The sequence below is a fragment of the Vipera ursinii genome (genome assembly GCF_947247035.1).
Source record: "Vipera ursinii genome assembly, chromosome: 9".
Taxonomy (NCBI): domain Eukaryota; kingdom Metazoa; phylum Chordata; class Lepidosauria; order Squamata; family Viperidae; genus Vipera; species Vipera ursinii.
The window spans coordinates 24,345,682-24,359,303 of NC_139523.1; the positions used below are offsets into that span (position 1 = coordinate 24,345,682).

The 13,622-nt window shown below is 50.5% G+C and overlaps 1 protein-coding gene across 1 annotated transcript in view; it reads left to right on the forward strand.

Annotated features, from left to right (window-relative positions):
* NPAS1 (neuronal PAS domain protein 1) overlaps window positions 1-13,622 on the forward strand; it is a gene marked incomplete at its 3' end in the record, with an annotated part of 37,704 nt that overhangs the window by 20,419 nt on the left and 3,663 nt on the right. Inside the window, exons 5-10 of the mRNA XM_083370153.1 lie at window positions 906-995; window positions 6,909-7,071; window positions 8,631-8,746; window positions 9,887-10,083; window positions 10,853-10,959; window positions 12,903-13,050. Of these exons, the coding sequence (XP_083226279.1) occupies window positions 906-995; window positions 6,909-7,071; window positions 8,631-8,746; window positions 9,887-10,083; window positions 10,853-10,959; window positions 12,903-13,050 (821 nt within the window). The remainder of the gene's footprint in view (window positions 1-905; window positions 996-6,908; window positions 7,072-8,630; window positions 8,747-9,886; window positions 10,084-10,852; window positions 10,960-12,902; window positions 13,051-13,622) is intronic.

A 13,622-nucleotide genomic window follows, 5' to 3' on the forward strand; every position in this document is an offset into this window, starting at 1 on the left:
TCAGAGGGTTGATTAAGAAGCCAAATTTCCTGGCGTGGGGGATGAGTTGCCATGGTTAAATTCAAAGGGCCGTTTCAGGCTTCCTCCTTGGGGCGCCCAAGAGAGCAATTTCCTGCTTTCCGGAACAATTTGGAAGGGGGGGGGTGTTTGATTATTCTACCCCCCCCACCTTCTCCCTTTGCAGCTTCTCTGGAGCTTTCCTCTGGAGGATCCCTGAGAAATCTCTATCTTTTTAAAAATATATCTTTATTGAATTTCTCAAACGGATCTAATAGAGTCTTGGGGGAAAAAGAAAAGCAACCAAAAAAAAGACTTAGAAGTGTAACAATGCTGTAACAGCCGTAAATACGTGTCCCAAGGTTAATGCCGCTTCCCTTGCAGACGTTTCGTAACCCAGCTAGGGGACATCAGTTTCCAGATGTTTGCAAGGGCCTTTCCTCTCAAAGAATCCAGATGGGGCTTGTCATCCACTGGGAATGACAAAGCAAAGGGACTTTCTGTTGCAAACTTACTCTGCTTTTCACAAACGAACAAAAGAGGTAGAGAAGCTGTGTTTCTTCCTGCTACTTGGGAGACAGGCAAAAAGCATTTCCAAAGCATTTCAATTTAGTCCCAATCTGGTTTCTTAACCCTTCTGGTCTCCAAGCAACTAGTGGTAAACTGAGGACTGCTTGCATGGCCTTTTCCGTATCATTGGAGACGGATTTCGGTGCATGGGTTTGGGAAGAGTTTCTGGTCCTTAGGGCGAAATCATCTGAACGTTTCTAAGTACGAATCCTGCAGATTTCCCCTTAAATTAGGTGAGTTTTCTCTCCGCTGGGGAAAAGGAGAGAGTTGCCTTGCTGGCAAGACCGTTTTTGTGCCTACACACAACCACAGTTGAATTGTGTTCCTTTGCTCCACAGTCTCTGGATGGCTTCGTCTTTGCACTGAATCAAGAGGGAAAATTCCTTTACATCTCCGAGACGGTGTCTATTTACCTGGGCCTGTCACAGGTAGGTTTTGCCTGCAACTACAGGTCCTAAATCAGAGGTCCCCTTTTGGGCACCAGGGACCACCGGTTCCGTGGAGAGAGGTTTTTCCGCAGACCGGAGGGTGCGTAGTTTTGTGTGCCTGCATCCCACAAATGGGGCTTTGCTTATTTGTGTGGACCGGTTGCTGGCATGCTGTGGCCCGGTACCTGTCCATGGCCCAGGGTTTGGGGACCCCTGTCCTAAATCATTTCTCCAAGGCCATCCTAACTTTGAACCATTGTCAAACAAACAATCGTAAGTCGAGGAATCCCCTCAGGAACGTTTGAGTTCTGCAGGATGCGGGTATTAACTTAGTAGTTTGGGAAGCTTTCCCGGCAAACGCTCCCGCGTGCCCAGCCACCCTTTTGACGCCCTCCGTGTCCTCTTTGGTCTCACCTGCTGAGCGCCCAGAACATCCGCCGTCTGGTTTTTCGGCGCACCAGCCACTCCGCCACATACATAATGAGCCACAGCAATTATCTCCCCTGGAAATGACGCCAGACAGGCGGCATCGTCTGATAATTGATGATCGATGATCAGCCGGTTCCTTCCGAGCAGGAATTGATTGATCGCCGTGGCATAGAGAGAGACATTTGCTAAGGTTTATCGCGCCCTCCCTTTCTTGTGGGAGAATTTGAAGAAGAAAGATGGGGGGGGGAATTGTAGAAGTGCTCAACACACAGGAGAAACACCCTCCCCCCCCCTGCAAAAAGAAAAAAATCTGCCTTGCAAATCAGTCCCGGTGCGCCAGCAGTTGAAAAAAGACGGCGTCTGTAACCGTTTGTGAGCCGGTGGGTCTTGCCCGTAAATAACCCTCCAGGGTGACTTTCAGATTTTAATTCCAGATTTGCTTTAGATCCAAATTCTGGGAAGGGAGCATTGTCCCCCTCCTCAATTTTCCCCACTCGTTTCTTTTTCACGCGTGTTTGAGTTGTAAGTCCTTTTTTTCAAGGCTCTTGTAACTTCAGACGGCTGTTGAATGGATGGTTGTAACTCAAGGACTATCTGTGGTGCCGTTCCTACTACGGGTAGTTCTCGACTTACGACCACAACTGAGCCCAAAATTTCTGTTGCTATGTGAGAGATTTTTTAGGTGAGTTTTGCCTCATGTTATGACCTTTCCCACCACGGTTGTTAAGTGAATCACTGCGGTTGTTAAGCTAGCAACACTGTGGTTAAGTGAATCTGGCTTCCCCCCCTTGACTTTGCTGGTCAGAAGGTCGCAAAAGGGGATCACGTGACCCCCCCCCCTCCCAAGACGCTGTGACTGTCGTAAGTACAAGTCAGTTGCCAAGCGTCTGAAGTTTGGTCACGTGACCAGGGGGACGCTGCAATGGCTGTCAAGTGTGAAAAAGGGTCATAAGTCACCTGTTTCAGCGCTGTTGTAACTTCAAGTGATCACTAAGTGAACTGTTGTAAGTAGAGGACTATCTGTACTGCTACTTGAATTTGATGCAGTCGGGGCCCCTCCCTACCGCGTAGGAAAGTCCCCCTTAAATCATGGAAAAGAGAGAGGAAAAGCTGGAGAAATCTGATCATCTGTCTTTCTTGCTGGCAGCTGGTGGCCAGAGTGATTTTGTGGGACATACTGCAGGGAATAACAGAGTCGGAAGGGGCCTTAGAGGTCTTCTAGTCCAACCCCCTGCTCGAGCAGGAGATGCTACGCCATTTTACACAAATGGTTGGCAAATCTCTTCTTAAAAACTACCAGGGAGGGAGGGAGGGAGGGAGGGAGGGAAGGAAGGAAGGAAAATAAATAAATAGCAGAATAACAGAGTCGGAAGGGACCTTAGAGGTCTTCTAGTCCAACCCCCTGCTCGAGCAGCAGATGCTACACTGTGCCATTTTGCTGAAGACGCTTTTTAGGAGGAAAAACTGTGTTAGTCTGCAGGAATCACAAATCTGGAATGTTGCAACTTCTTTTGCAGATGGCATTTTTTTACTCAAAGGCAAAAGGTTTTTGTGAGCTGTCGTTTCAGCCCTCGAATAACACGAATAACGGGTGTGGGTCCCAAAAGACCCTACCGGAAACCCCCTCCTCACTTTTTGGGGGGAACAAGACACCTAGCTGCACGTCCAATCTTTTCTTTCCCTTCGTTTTGTTGTTTTCTTTTCACCTTGAGAAGCAGGCAAGAACCGGGCCGGCCGATGGTGCTGGAATGTGAATATCGTCGGTGCCAGCCTCTCCGTCTGCGGGGAGACCCGGCGGGGGGGGAGGGGGGCTTTCATCTCGCCCACTTGCCTTAAGCAATTAGAGGGGGATGAAACGGAGGATGGGTTGGGGGGAAAGGACGTTTTCAGAAACTGAGCTGCCTGCTTGGGCTGCCCCACCCTCACCCCCGGCCCTGATAATGGCGCCTGACGTGTGAGTGACAGCTGTCTCCTTCCAGGGGGCACCTGGCAGAACAGGTGGGGCACCTGCTAAGGAGGTGGCCGGGACGGCGGGTGAGGCACGGGAAGGATGTCTGGAGGATAAGCCGTCTCTGGCCGAGGTCATCCGAATTTGTGCTGCCCTGCCAGGGCCGTTTCTGGACACGCAGGAAAAGCTGGCCAGAATTCGGAGCCCCGCTTTGCACCGGGCCCAGCGTGAAGGAGAGAAGACGTTTCCGATCTTTTAGCTGTACGCCGCTCAAAGTCATGCTGGGAACAAGATGGGGAGTCTCAAAATTGGACGTAGAAATATAAATATATGAAATATAAATTTTGACAGCGGTTAAGGCACCAGGCTGGAAAGCGGGAGGCCACCTTAGCCACGAAAGCCAGCTGGGTGACTGGGAGTTGTAGTCCTGCCTTAGCCATGAAAATTAGCTGGGTGACTTTGGCCGATCCCCAGGAGGTGGTAAGTTCTAATCTCACCCTAACTATTAAAGCCAGCTAGGTGACTTTGGGCTAGTCACCAGGTGACTGAGAGTTCTAGTCCTGCCTTAGCTATGTAAACCAGCTGACTATCGTTCATCCAGTCCCTCCCTCCCCTCAGCTCAACACACTTCGCAGGGTTGTTGTTGAGGAAAAACAGGAGGAGAAGGTGTGTTGGATACGTTTGCCATCTTACATTATTTGTAGAAACAGTAAAGTTGGGAAGCAAATAAATAAATACATACGTAAAATATGTTCACAGCTTTGAGTCAAAAATTATTTGTAAAATAATAAAGGAGACATACATACAAACAAACAGAAAAGGAGTTCCGGTCAGTTTCCCCAGCTGACCTGCAGAGAACATTCCGTCTGGATGCGATGCCCTCTACACTCTTTGGGTTGCGTTAAGGAGAGAGCCCTGTGAATTGAGGGTCTGCCCAGCCCTGGGTGGGTTTCACTGGGCACAACCGCTTCCATTTCCAACGCTCCTCATTAAAACGCCCAAGCAGACCTCGGCTGACGACCACAATCCAGTTTTTAAGTGAGTCATACGGTTGTTAAGTGAATCTCGCTTCCCCCTATTGACTTTGCTCGTCAGAAGGTCGCAAAAGGGGATCACGTGACCCCGGGACACTGCGACCGTCATAAGTACGAGTCACTTGCCAAGCGTCTGAATTTTGATCACGTCACCATGGAGATGCTGCAACAGTTGCAGGGGTGTGAAAAATTGTCATAAGCCACTTTTTCAGGTACTGTTATAACTTTGGTCGCTAAACAAACCGTTGTAAGTAAGAGGACTACCGATCTTTTCAACCCTAACCCTTCTCTTCGGTTCTGCTTTGTTTTATTGATTTATTTCTTAAATTTATCTGCCGCCCATCTCATCTCTTGGCGCCTGGCAATCGAGGGAGGGAAGGAGGGCACCCGTGCCCGGTCCGGCTCAGCCTGGTAGGCGCATCTCCATTCCCGGAGCCCCAGGGCCAGCGCCCACACCGGCCTTTCCAACTGCTCGCCCGCCGTGGCTTGCAGACCGGGAGGAAACCTCTGGCAAGGAGATGGCAGCCTTTGACGCTGTGCCTTGCCCCAGGAGGAAGACCAGAAGCGCCTGGTGTGTGTGTGTGTGTGTGTGTGTGTGTAGGGGCGCTTGGGAGGGTGCAGGAGAAGCAGGCACAGCTTAGTGTCGGGGAGAAAAGTGGCATTCTGCAATGAATGTCTTACTGGCTGCCGAGCAACCTGACAATGCCAGGCTGGAGCCCAGCCACCTGGCAGGCGGGCGCTTCCGCTCCTCCACGTCCACCTCGCCGGGCGCTCCGGAGATGTCCTTTGCGCCAGCTCCCCTTTCTTCGGGCTTCCTGGCCATTGGCATCTCCTCCCTCCCCATCCTTCCCCCAAAGGGCACTTCGAATTAGGCGTTTTAATGTTTTTTAACTGCTCTGATGCTTTTTTAAAATTTCAATTGTAATACAGGGGGTCCTCGACTTAGGACCGTTTTTCACACTTAACGACCATTGCAGCCTCCCCACGGTGACGTGAGCAAAATTCGGATGCTTGGCAAACCGACTCGTACTTATGACGGTCCCCTTGGGGGACCTTCTGGTGAACAAAGAGAGTGGGGAAGCCGGGTTCCCTTCACGAGCGTGTGACTGACTTAATATCTGCAGTGATTCATTTAACAACTATGGCTAGAAAGGTTGTAAAATGGGGCAACAGTCACTTAACAAGTCTCTCGTTTAGTGAGAAAATCTGGGGCTCTGTTGAGGTCATAAGTCAAGAGCTACCTTTATGTGTTTCGAATTGTGAGCTGCCCAGAGATTTCCTGAAACGGACAGCTACAGAAACCCAAGTAAATAAACATGTAAATATATATATTTACATTTATATCAATAAATATAAATAAATCGTCTTGCCCCACTGCTTCTTTCTCCAGAGGCCTCTTTTCGTGTGTTTTTTTGCTCACTCAAAGGGCTGCTCGTGGTTGCGCCCGTGGCTTTTTGCACTCGGATCTGTGCAAGCTGGAAGGCCGACGCAGTGCCGGGCGCTGTGCGAAGTGGCTTCCCTCCCCCAGATGTGTTTGTCCATCTCACAATGGAAGTTGGGCACGAAGACACGGCTGCCCTGCGTTGAAAACCCTGCCAGCCGTTAGAAGCAGCCATGTCAGCTCTCCTCCCCCTCGGCTGCTCCCCCTGTCGACTTACCCCTCCTCCCTTTCTCCGGCTTTCTCACTTCTCCTAGCCGAGGAGTAGCTGGTGCATGTTTAATGAGGACTAGCTCCTTTGAATGCACGCAACTCTCACCGGGGGAAGCCAGTAGCTCTGCATTATTATTTATCGATCTCTTTGCCCTGGCTGCATTACAGTGCAGGGAACGTTAACCTGAGGCGCTGACCCTGGGTCTTGGAAGCGGGCAAGGGGTCTGCATCAGGACTGGGCAGGGTCTCCAAGCGGGGTGGGTTGGGAGGTCACCCCCCCTCAGGACTAACTTTCAATGTGACTTCTTTGAGGAACTCTGGGGGTGTCGCCAAGGGAGTGAAGTAGCCTGGGAGCAAAAGACAGACAAATGGGGGGAGGGGGGCGTTCCTGAAGAGGCATCCATGCACCCCCAGGCAAAAGAGGAGCAAAATGGGACCCCCTGAGATCAGGGAGACGAGGGGGATTGTGGGATGCTGACTGCATCAATAAGCTGCTTTAAGCCAGGAGGGTAATGAGGTAGATCATGGGGTCCCCCTCCCAGGTAACTGATGGGCAGGGGAAAATCCTGAATCAGGGATCTGAATATAGAGAGAAGAATTTAAGATTTCATTTAATTAGTTTTCCCAAGACCTATACACTTCATTTCTTTCTTTCTTTCTTTCTTTCTTTCTTTCTTTCTTTCTTTCTTTCTTTCTTTCTTTCTTTCTTTCTTTCTTTCTTTCTTTCTTTCTTTCTTTCTTTTTCTTTCTTCCTTTCCTTTCCTTTCTCCCTTCCCATGCTCTGGATATGATGGGTTTACAGCCTGCTGACCATCCCCCCTTGACCTTTGAACCTGTCCTTGCTCTTCCAGGTGGAGCTGACCGGCAGCAGCATCTTCGACTACGTCCACCCAGGGGACCACCACGAAGTGGCTGAGCAGCTGGGGCTGAAGGCTCCCCTGGGCCCTCCTCACCCCCCCCACCCCAAGGCCTCCCTGCTGGGCTCCTCCACCTCCTCTGAGGGTCCTCAATCAGGTACGGTCTCTCTGTTACGCCCCCCCCCCCTGTTGCTCAAGCAGGCTTGGAGGTTGTCTGGCCATCTGTGGAGTCAGGAAGCACTTAGCACATGCTCAGAGATGCCCTGTTACCTCTGGTCTGGTCTGGATCTTGCTTTATAGAACTCCCACAAGCCATCGTATTCTAGGCCCCAGAACGTGGTTTCCTGGGTTTATCACCTGGACCACCACAATTGAGCCCCAAATCGATGTAGCTAAGTGAGTCATGTATTAAGTGAATGTAGCCCCATTTTACGACTTTTCTTGCCACCGTTGTTAAGTGAATCAGTGCAGTTAGTCACACAGTGGTTAAGTGAATCTGGCTTCCCCCATTGACTTTGCTTGTCAGGAGGTCGCAAAAGGAGATCACTTGACCCCAGGACACAGTGACCGTCATAAATACAAGTCAGTTGCCAAGTGTCCGTGATGCTGCGACGGTCATAAGTATGAAAACTGGTCCTAAGTCCCCTTTTTTCAGTGCCGTTGTAACTTTGAACGGACAGACTGTTGTAAGATGAGGACACCCCCCCCCCCGTATGCCTGAACCCAGCCAGCTGCAGCTTCATTAAAACTCAGCTTGAATCAGTCGTGGCTTTCTCAGCCGCGGCTGCCTTGCTCCGGTGGGCCCTGCGCCCCCTTCATCCAGAGCAGGCCTCTCTGCAGCGGTCTGATGAGGAGTTGGGGGGCTCCCTGGGCTGAGGCGCTGAGCCCCTTTAATTGTGCCTGGGCTTGGGGAGGGGGTATCGGCTTCACCTCCCCTTCTTCTGCCCCCCTTGCCCCCCTCCCCCTGACAGGCCGGGAGAAAGAGACGGTCCCTGGGGTCTCCAGCCCTGGATTGTTGCCGGCTTCGCTTTCATCGGGGAACTTGTTAAAGATTGATGCCAAGATGGCAACTGAAAGAGAATGCCAGATCAGCTGGCTGTCGAGAGCGAGTCCTCAGAAGAGGGAGACGTCCGGGGTTTGGCTGAGGGTCCCACGCCTTGCTGCCTTGGCCTGAATCGGGCAGACTCCCCACCCCCCCTCGGATGTCCTCTGTCCGTGGCAGATCCAGGGATAGGAATATTACGTCCATTCTGGGATCCTGCTGGGGCTTTGGGTGAACCAATCCGGTCCTTCTTTTCTCCCCGGGGACACCGTGACGCTCCCACACACCCGAACACACACCCCACCTGCGCTTTCCTTTTCTTTGTTACCTTCTGGGAGGAGGGGGCTTCGGGGTATCCGAAGCAGAACATCTGGATTCAGTCACAGTTTCGTCCCATGCAGTATTAACCATGTGAACTCTCAAGATTCCTCCTTCTCTTATGTACTCAAGACGGGCAGTGATTAATACTTATAAGGGTGTAGTAGGTCTATACACGTGTTGTACATAGCATGTTTAAATGGGTGCTATGTATGTGTACACTTTGAGAGCCAGCAACTAAATTTCATTTTAAATGTGTGCCTTTGTGCTCACAGTAAAAATGACAATAAAGGTTTCTCTCTCTCTCTCTCTCTCTCCATCCATCCATCCATCCATCCATCCTTCTCTATCTTTAGATCTTTCTAGTTCCCGCACAGCCCCAGGCGACGGAGCCCTGGACCGTTCCTTCTTCATCCGTCTGAAGTCCACTTTGACCAAGAGAGGACTCCACATCAAGACTTCGGGCTATAAGGTACAATGGGCGCCCCCACCCAGACTTGGGGGCTGGAGCGGGGGGAACGTGGGGACAGGACAAGGCAATGCCTCAAAAGGAGAAGCAGGTCATCAAAGTCAAGCAAGAAAGGCTTGATCTGACAATTAGAGGTGACATTTGAAAACAGAGCTTCTGTTCAAAAGGAGGCAAGCTTTGGGGGTCTGCATGGGTGCCCCCCTCCCAGCAGTAGATGCAGGGCACAATCCTGCAGGAGACGAATGCGAGATTGGCTCATCTTTGACCGGGTTCTCTAAACTTGGCGACTTTAGGACTTATGGACTTCAACTCCCAGAATTCTTCAATCAGCATGCTAAGCAAACATTTATGATGTGTGGACTACATCTCCCAGAATTCCTTGGCCAGCATGCTGTTGAACTGGAAAATGAGTGGACTCCATTTCCCAGAATTCCTCATCTTTTTAAATTGCCAACCTTGAGAAACTGCTCTGGGTGGGGAATTCTGGGAGTTGAAGTCCACAAGTCTTAAAGTGGCCACGGTTGGAGACCCCTTCTCTTGACCAGTCTCTCATTTGATGAAGGACTTGAGTAGCCTTTCTACCAGAATTTAGAGAATGAAGATGGGGCCATCTTGGCAGGAAGAGGATCTCAGGCCCTCTGTCCCGCTTCCGGCTGGGAGAAATGGGACCTCTTCTAAAAACTGTCATTGTTTCCGAGGGGCCCCCTCGGTCCCACTCAGGTAGTCCTTGACTTACAAACAGAAATTCAGTTGCTAAGCAATGCAGTCGCTAAATGAATCATCATGTAACCGAACCCAATTTTATGACCGTTTTTAACCTGGTCATTAAGTGAGTCACAGGGTCACCAAACGAATCCGGCTTCCCCAGCTCACTCTGTTTGCCAGAGGCTGGCTGGGAAAGTTGCAAATCAGGACCGTGTGACTGTAAAACATAAAAGCAAGTCAGTTGCCAAGTGCCCAAATTGCGATCATGTGACACCAGGGGTGGTGTGACGGTTGTAACTTTGAGGACAATTTAAAAGTTGCTTTTCCCAAGGCTGTCCTAACTTCAAACTGTCGTTAAATGACTGGTCGTAATTTGAAGACTGCTTAGAGTACCCTTTGGGATATGGCATCTCTCTGTGGCCCTCTTTTGCCCTCCAGGTGATCCATGTCACGGGCCGCCTCCGTCCCAGACGACCGTCTTATCCCCACGGCCACTCAGTGCTGGGCCGGGTGCTGGGACTTGTAGCGCTGGCCCACACCCTGCCACCCTCCACCCTCAGCGAGGTGCGCATTGAGTGTCACATGTTCGTTTTCCGGGTCAACATGGACCTACAGATTGTGTACTGTGAGAGCAGGTAGGTGAAGGGGACAGCTAGACTCTGGCCTGTCCTGGCAGTGGAGCGGGGGGGGGGGGTTGGACACTCACAGGGCGGCTTAAAAACCAGACGCCAAAGGGAAGCCCAGCAGGCGCATGGTGGGTGCAGAACCTGTCACATTTGGGGATGGACACTAGCTGTGATTTGCAACTTCTACAACAAGCTGACTCAGCCCAGACTGGAACTGGCCCACTGAGCCATGTTTTGTAATCCACAGTCCAGCTTTGGTGATGACCAGGTTGGGTGAGCCCTGATGACCACGTTTCCTGCTATTTTGCGGGAAGTGCTCACTAACTTTGAGAGGGAGGGGTAGAAATTCAGCTTCTCATTGACCATAGAAGCTAGGAAGCAGAAGAACCGTCTGTCTCCTGGAGTTGTGAGGGCTCCGTCACCAGAGGTTCTCAAACAAAGATTGGACTGGTGTGAAGATTCCTCATCCAATCCTATGATTCTAAGATCCCTCCCTGTCCACATACTCAAGATTGGACCTTGGAGAACCTCAACTGGCTTGAGGTGGACTCTCCTACCCTTGGTGGACCCAAGAATCTAAGAAGGTATCCTGCCTTTCCAAGAAGCCAGACACTCCTGTCCCTCCTTAGACACCCCATGGAGAAGAGTGTGCAGGCCAGCTCCCCTCCCGGACCATCTACAAGGCTTTGGCCAGGCTCTCTATCTCCTTTAAGCCCAAGCCCAAACCAAAGTCAAAGTTTCTGGTCCACAGCGGTCCCCTCCCTCTTCTCTCCTCCAGGATCACCGACTACATGGACTTGTGTCCCTCAGAACTCGTTGGGAAGAGCTGCTATCGCTTCATTCATGGAGAAGACGTGGAAGGGATCCAGCAGAGCCACCTGGACTGTACGTTGCCCCAAGAAGGGTGCAATTGCTGGCCAGGATTTATGGATCCTGGGCCCCTAGCTAGGTTGCCCCAGAGGCTTCTTTCTACATAGGAATGGTGCACAGGTAGTCCTCGAATTACGACCGCAATTGAGCCCAAGATTTCGATTGCTTAGCGAGACAGTTGTTACGTGAGCTTTGCTGCCATTTTACGACTTTTCTTGCCACACTTGTTAAGTGAATCACCGCAGTTTGAAGTTAGTAACACGGTTGTTAAGTGAATCTGGCTTCCCCATTGAATTTGCTGGTCAGAAGGTTGCAAAAGGGGATCCCGTGACCTTTCACACAGACATGGTCATAAATACGAGTCAGTTGCCCAGGCATCTGAAAAGTTGGAAGGGACATTGGAGGTCATCCAGTCCAACCCCCTGCTCAGGCAGGAAACCCTATACCATTTCAGACAAATGGCTGTCTAGTCTCTTCTTAAAAACTTCCAGTGTTGGAGCATTCACAGCTTCTGGAGGCAGGTGGTTCCGCTGATTAATTGTTCTGTCAGGAAATTTCTCCTTAGTTCTAGGTTGCTTCTCTCCTTGATGAGTTCCCATCCGTTGCTTCTTTCCTGCCTTCAGGGGCTTTGGAGAATAGCTTGACTCCCTCTTCTTTGGGGCAGCCCCTGAGAGATTGGAAGACTGCTATCATGTCGCCCCTAGTCTTTCTTGTCATTAGACTAGACTTCTGTTCAACTTTAAAAAAAACTGGGCAGCTCCTAACCATCAAAAGCAAAGAAATTCCAACAAAACAAAACCACAAAAAGATAAAAGACGTTAGGAACAACAAACCTCTATTTCCATGCAGTACTCTGAGCTGTTTATCAGGCGCACTTCTCCTGTCCTGGGAAGCTTTGCCGATCTCCCTGGGCATCACAATTGTTTTCGTGAAGCAGTCTGGAAAAATGATTTTTGAATGATTTATACACTGCCTCTCCTGTCAAGAAAGAATTCCCTTTTGGGAGAGGAAATGCAACTGTCTGCAAGTAATGTAATATTTATTGTATCAGATCAATATGGTAAAATACTGTAAATACATTTGTTTGTGGCGTTCTTGGTGCTGCCTTCAGCCTGCAGACATTTCATGACCCAACTAGGGAACATCATCAGCGCTAGAAGGGGGGATGGTTGTGGAGAGGAAGAGGAGGAGGAGGAGGAGAAGTCTGGGGTCCTTTGTGCTCTCTGAGCTTAGTTGTTTTCTTGCAGACATTTCATGACCCAACTAGGTAACGTCATCAGGGCTGATGTGGGTGGGAGAATACATCCTCTCCAGAAGCCAATACCTAGATAAGCAGTGATTAACACCAGACAATCGAGCAGAAAACAATATCCGAATTAAGGGATATTACCAAAGGGACGCGGTGGCTCAGTGGGTTAGGACGCTGAACTTGTTGATCGGAAGGTCGGCAGTTTGGTGGGTCGAATCCCGAGTGCCGCGTAGCAGAGTGAGCGCCTGTTACTCGTCCCAGCTTCTGCCCACCTAGCAGTTCGAAAGCACGTAAAAATGCAAGTAGAAAAATAGGGACCACTACGGTGGGAAGGTAACAGCGTTCCGTGCACCTTTGGCGTCTAGTCATGCCGGCCACATGACCACGGAGACGTCCTTGGACAAGCGCTGGCTCTTCGGCTATGAAACGGAGATGAGCACCGGCCCCTAGAGTCGGAAACGACTAGCACGCATGTGCGGGGGAACCTTTACCTTTACCTTTACCTTACCAAAGGGAAAAAAACCGCAATGACAATGACTGTCTATAAACAGGGCACAAATCCCACCCTCCCTCACGCTGGGGATGTTCCCTAGTTGGGTCATGAAACGTCTGCAAGGAAATCGCCTGGCGGTTACACAGTCTGGGTCGAGCGTGTAGCTATGTTGAGTCTTGGCCAAGATTGACCTTCTTCTTTCTCCACCCGCTTTAGTGTTAAACAAGGGGCAGGTGGTCACCCGCTACTACCGCTGGCTGCAGAAGAGTGGGGGGTTCGTCTGGGTCCAGTCCTGTGCCACCATCTCGGTCAACGTCAAGAATCCCTCCGAGAGGAACATGGTGTGGGTGAACTACATCCTCAGGTGAGTGTGAGAATTTGCATGGTCTTCTAATCCAACCTTGCCAATTTTAAGACTTGTGGACTTCAACTCCCAGAATTCCACAGCCAGACTGTTGCAGAATCCAAACAGTCACGTGATCAACATTCAACAATGTTGAATGAGCAACCAGCTCATTACGACAGTCGCAGCATCCTGGGATCATGGGATCCCCTTTGGCGACCTTCTGACAGGCAAATTTGATGGGGAAGCTGGGTTCACCCCACAACCGTGTTACTCGCTTAACAAGTGCAGTGACTCGCTTAACAGTTGTGGCTAGAAAGGTCGTAAAATGGGGCAAAACTCACTTAAAAAGTGTCTTGCTTAGCAACAGAAATTTGGGGCTCGATTGGCATTGTAAGGCGAGGACTGCCTGCATTCACTGAGGCGGATGGAACCGGTTCAGCCAAATTTGGCCCCAATCTTTTTCAAGTGAGCCTCTGTTCTTTTCCACCTGAAAAGGCCAATTCCCTTAAAGCAGAAAGCTAGCTCTGCAGGCATCCCCATCACCCAGCAGAGGAATTTCCTCCCTGCTGTGCTAGATTTCTTCATTTGGG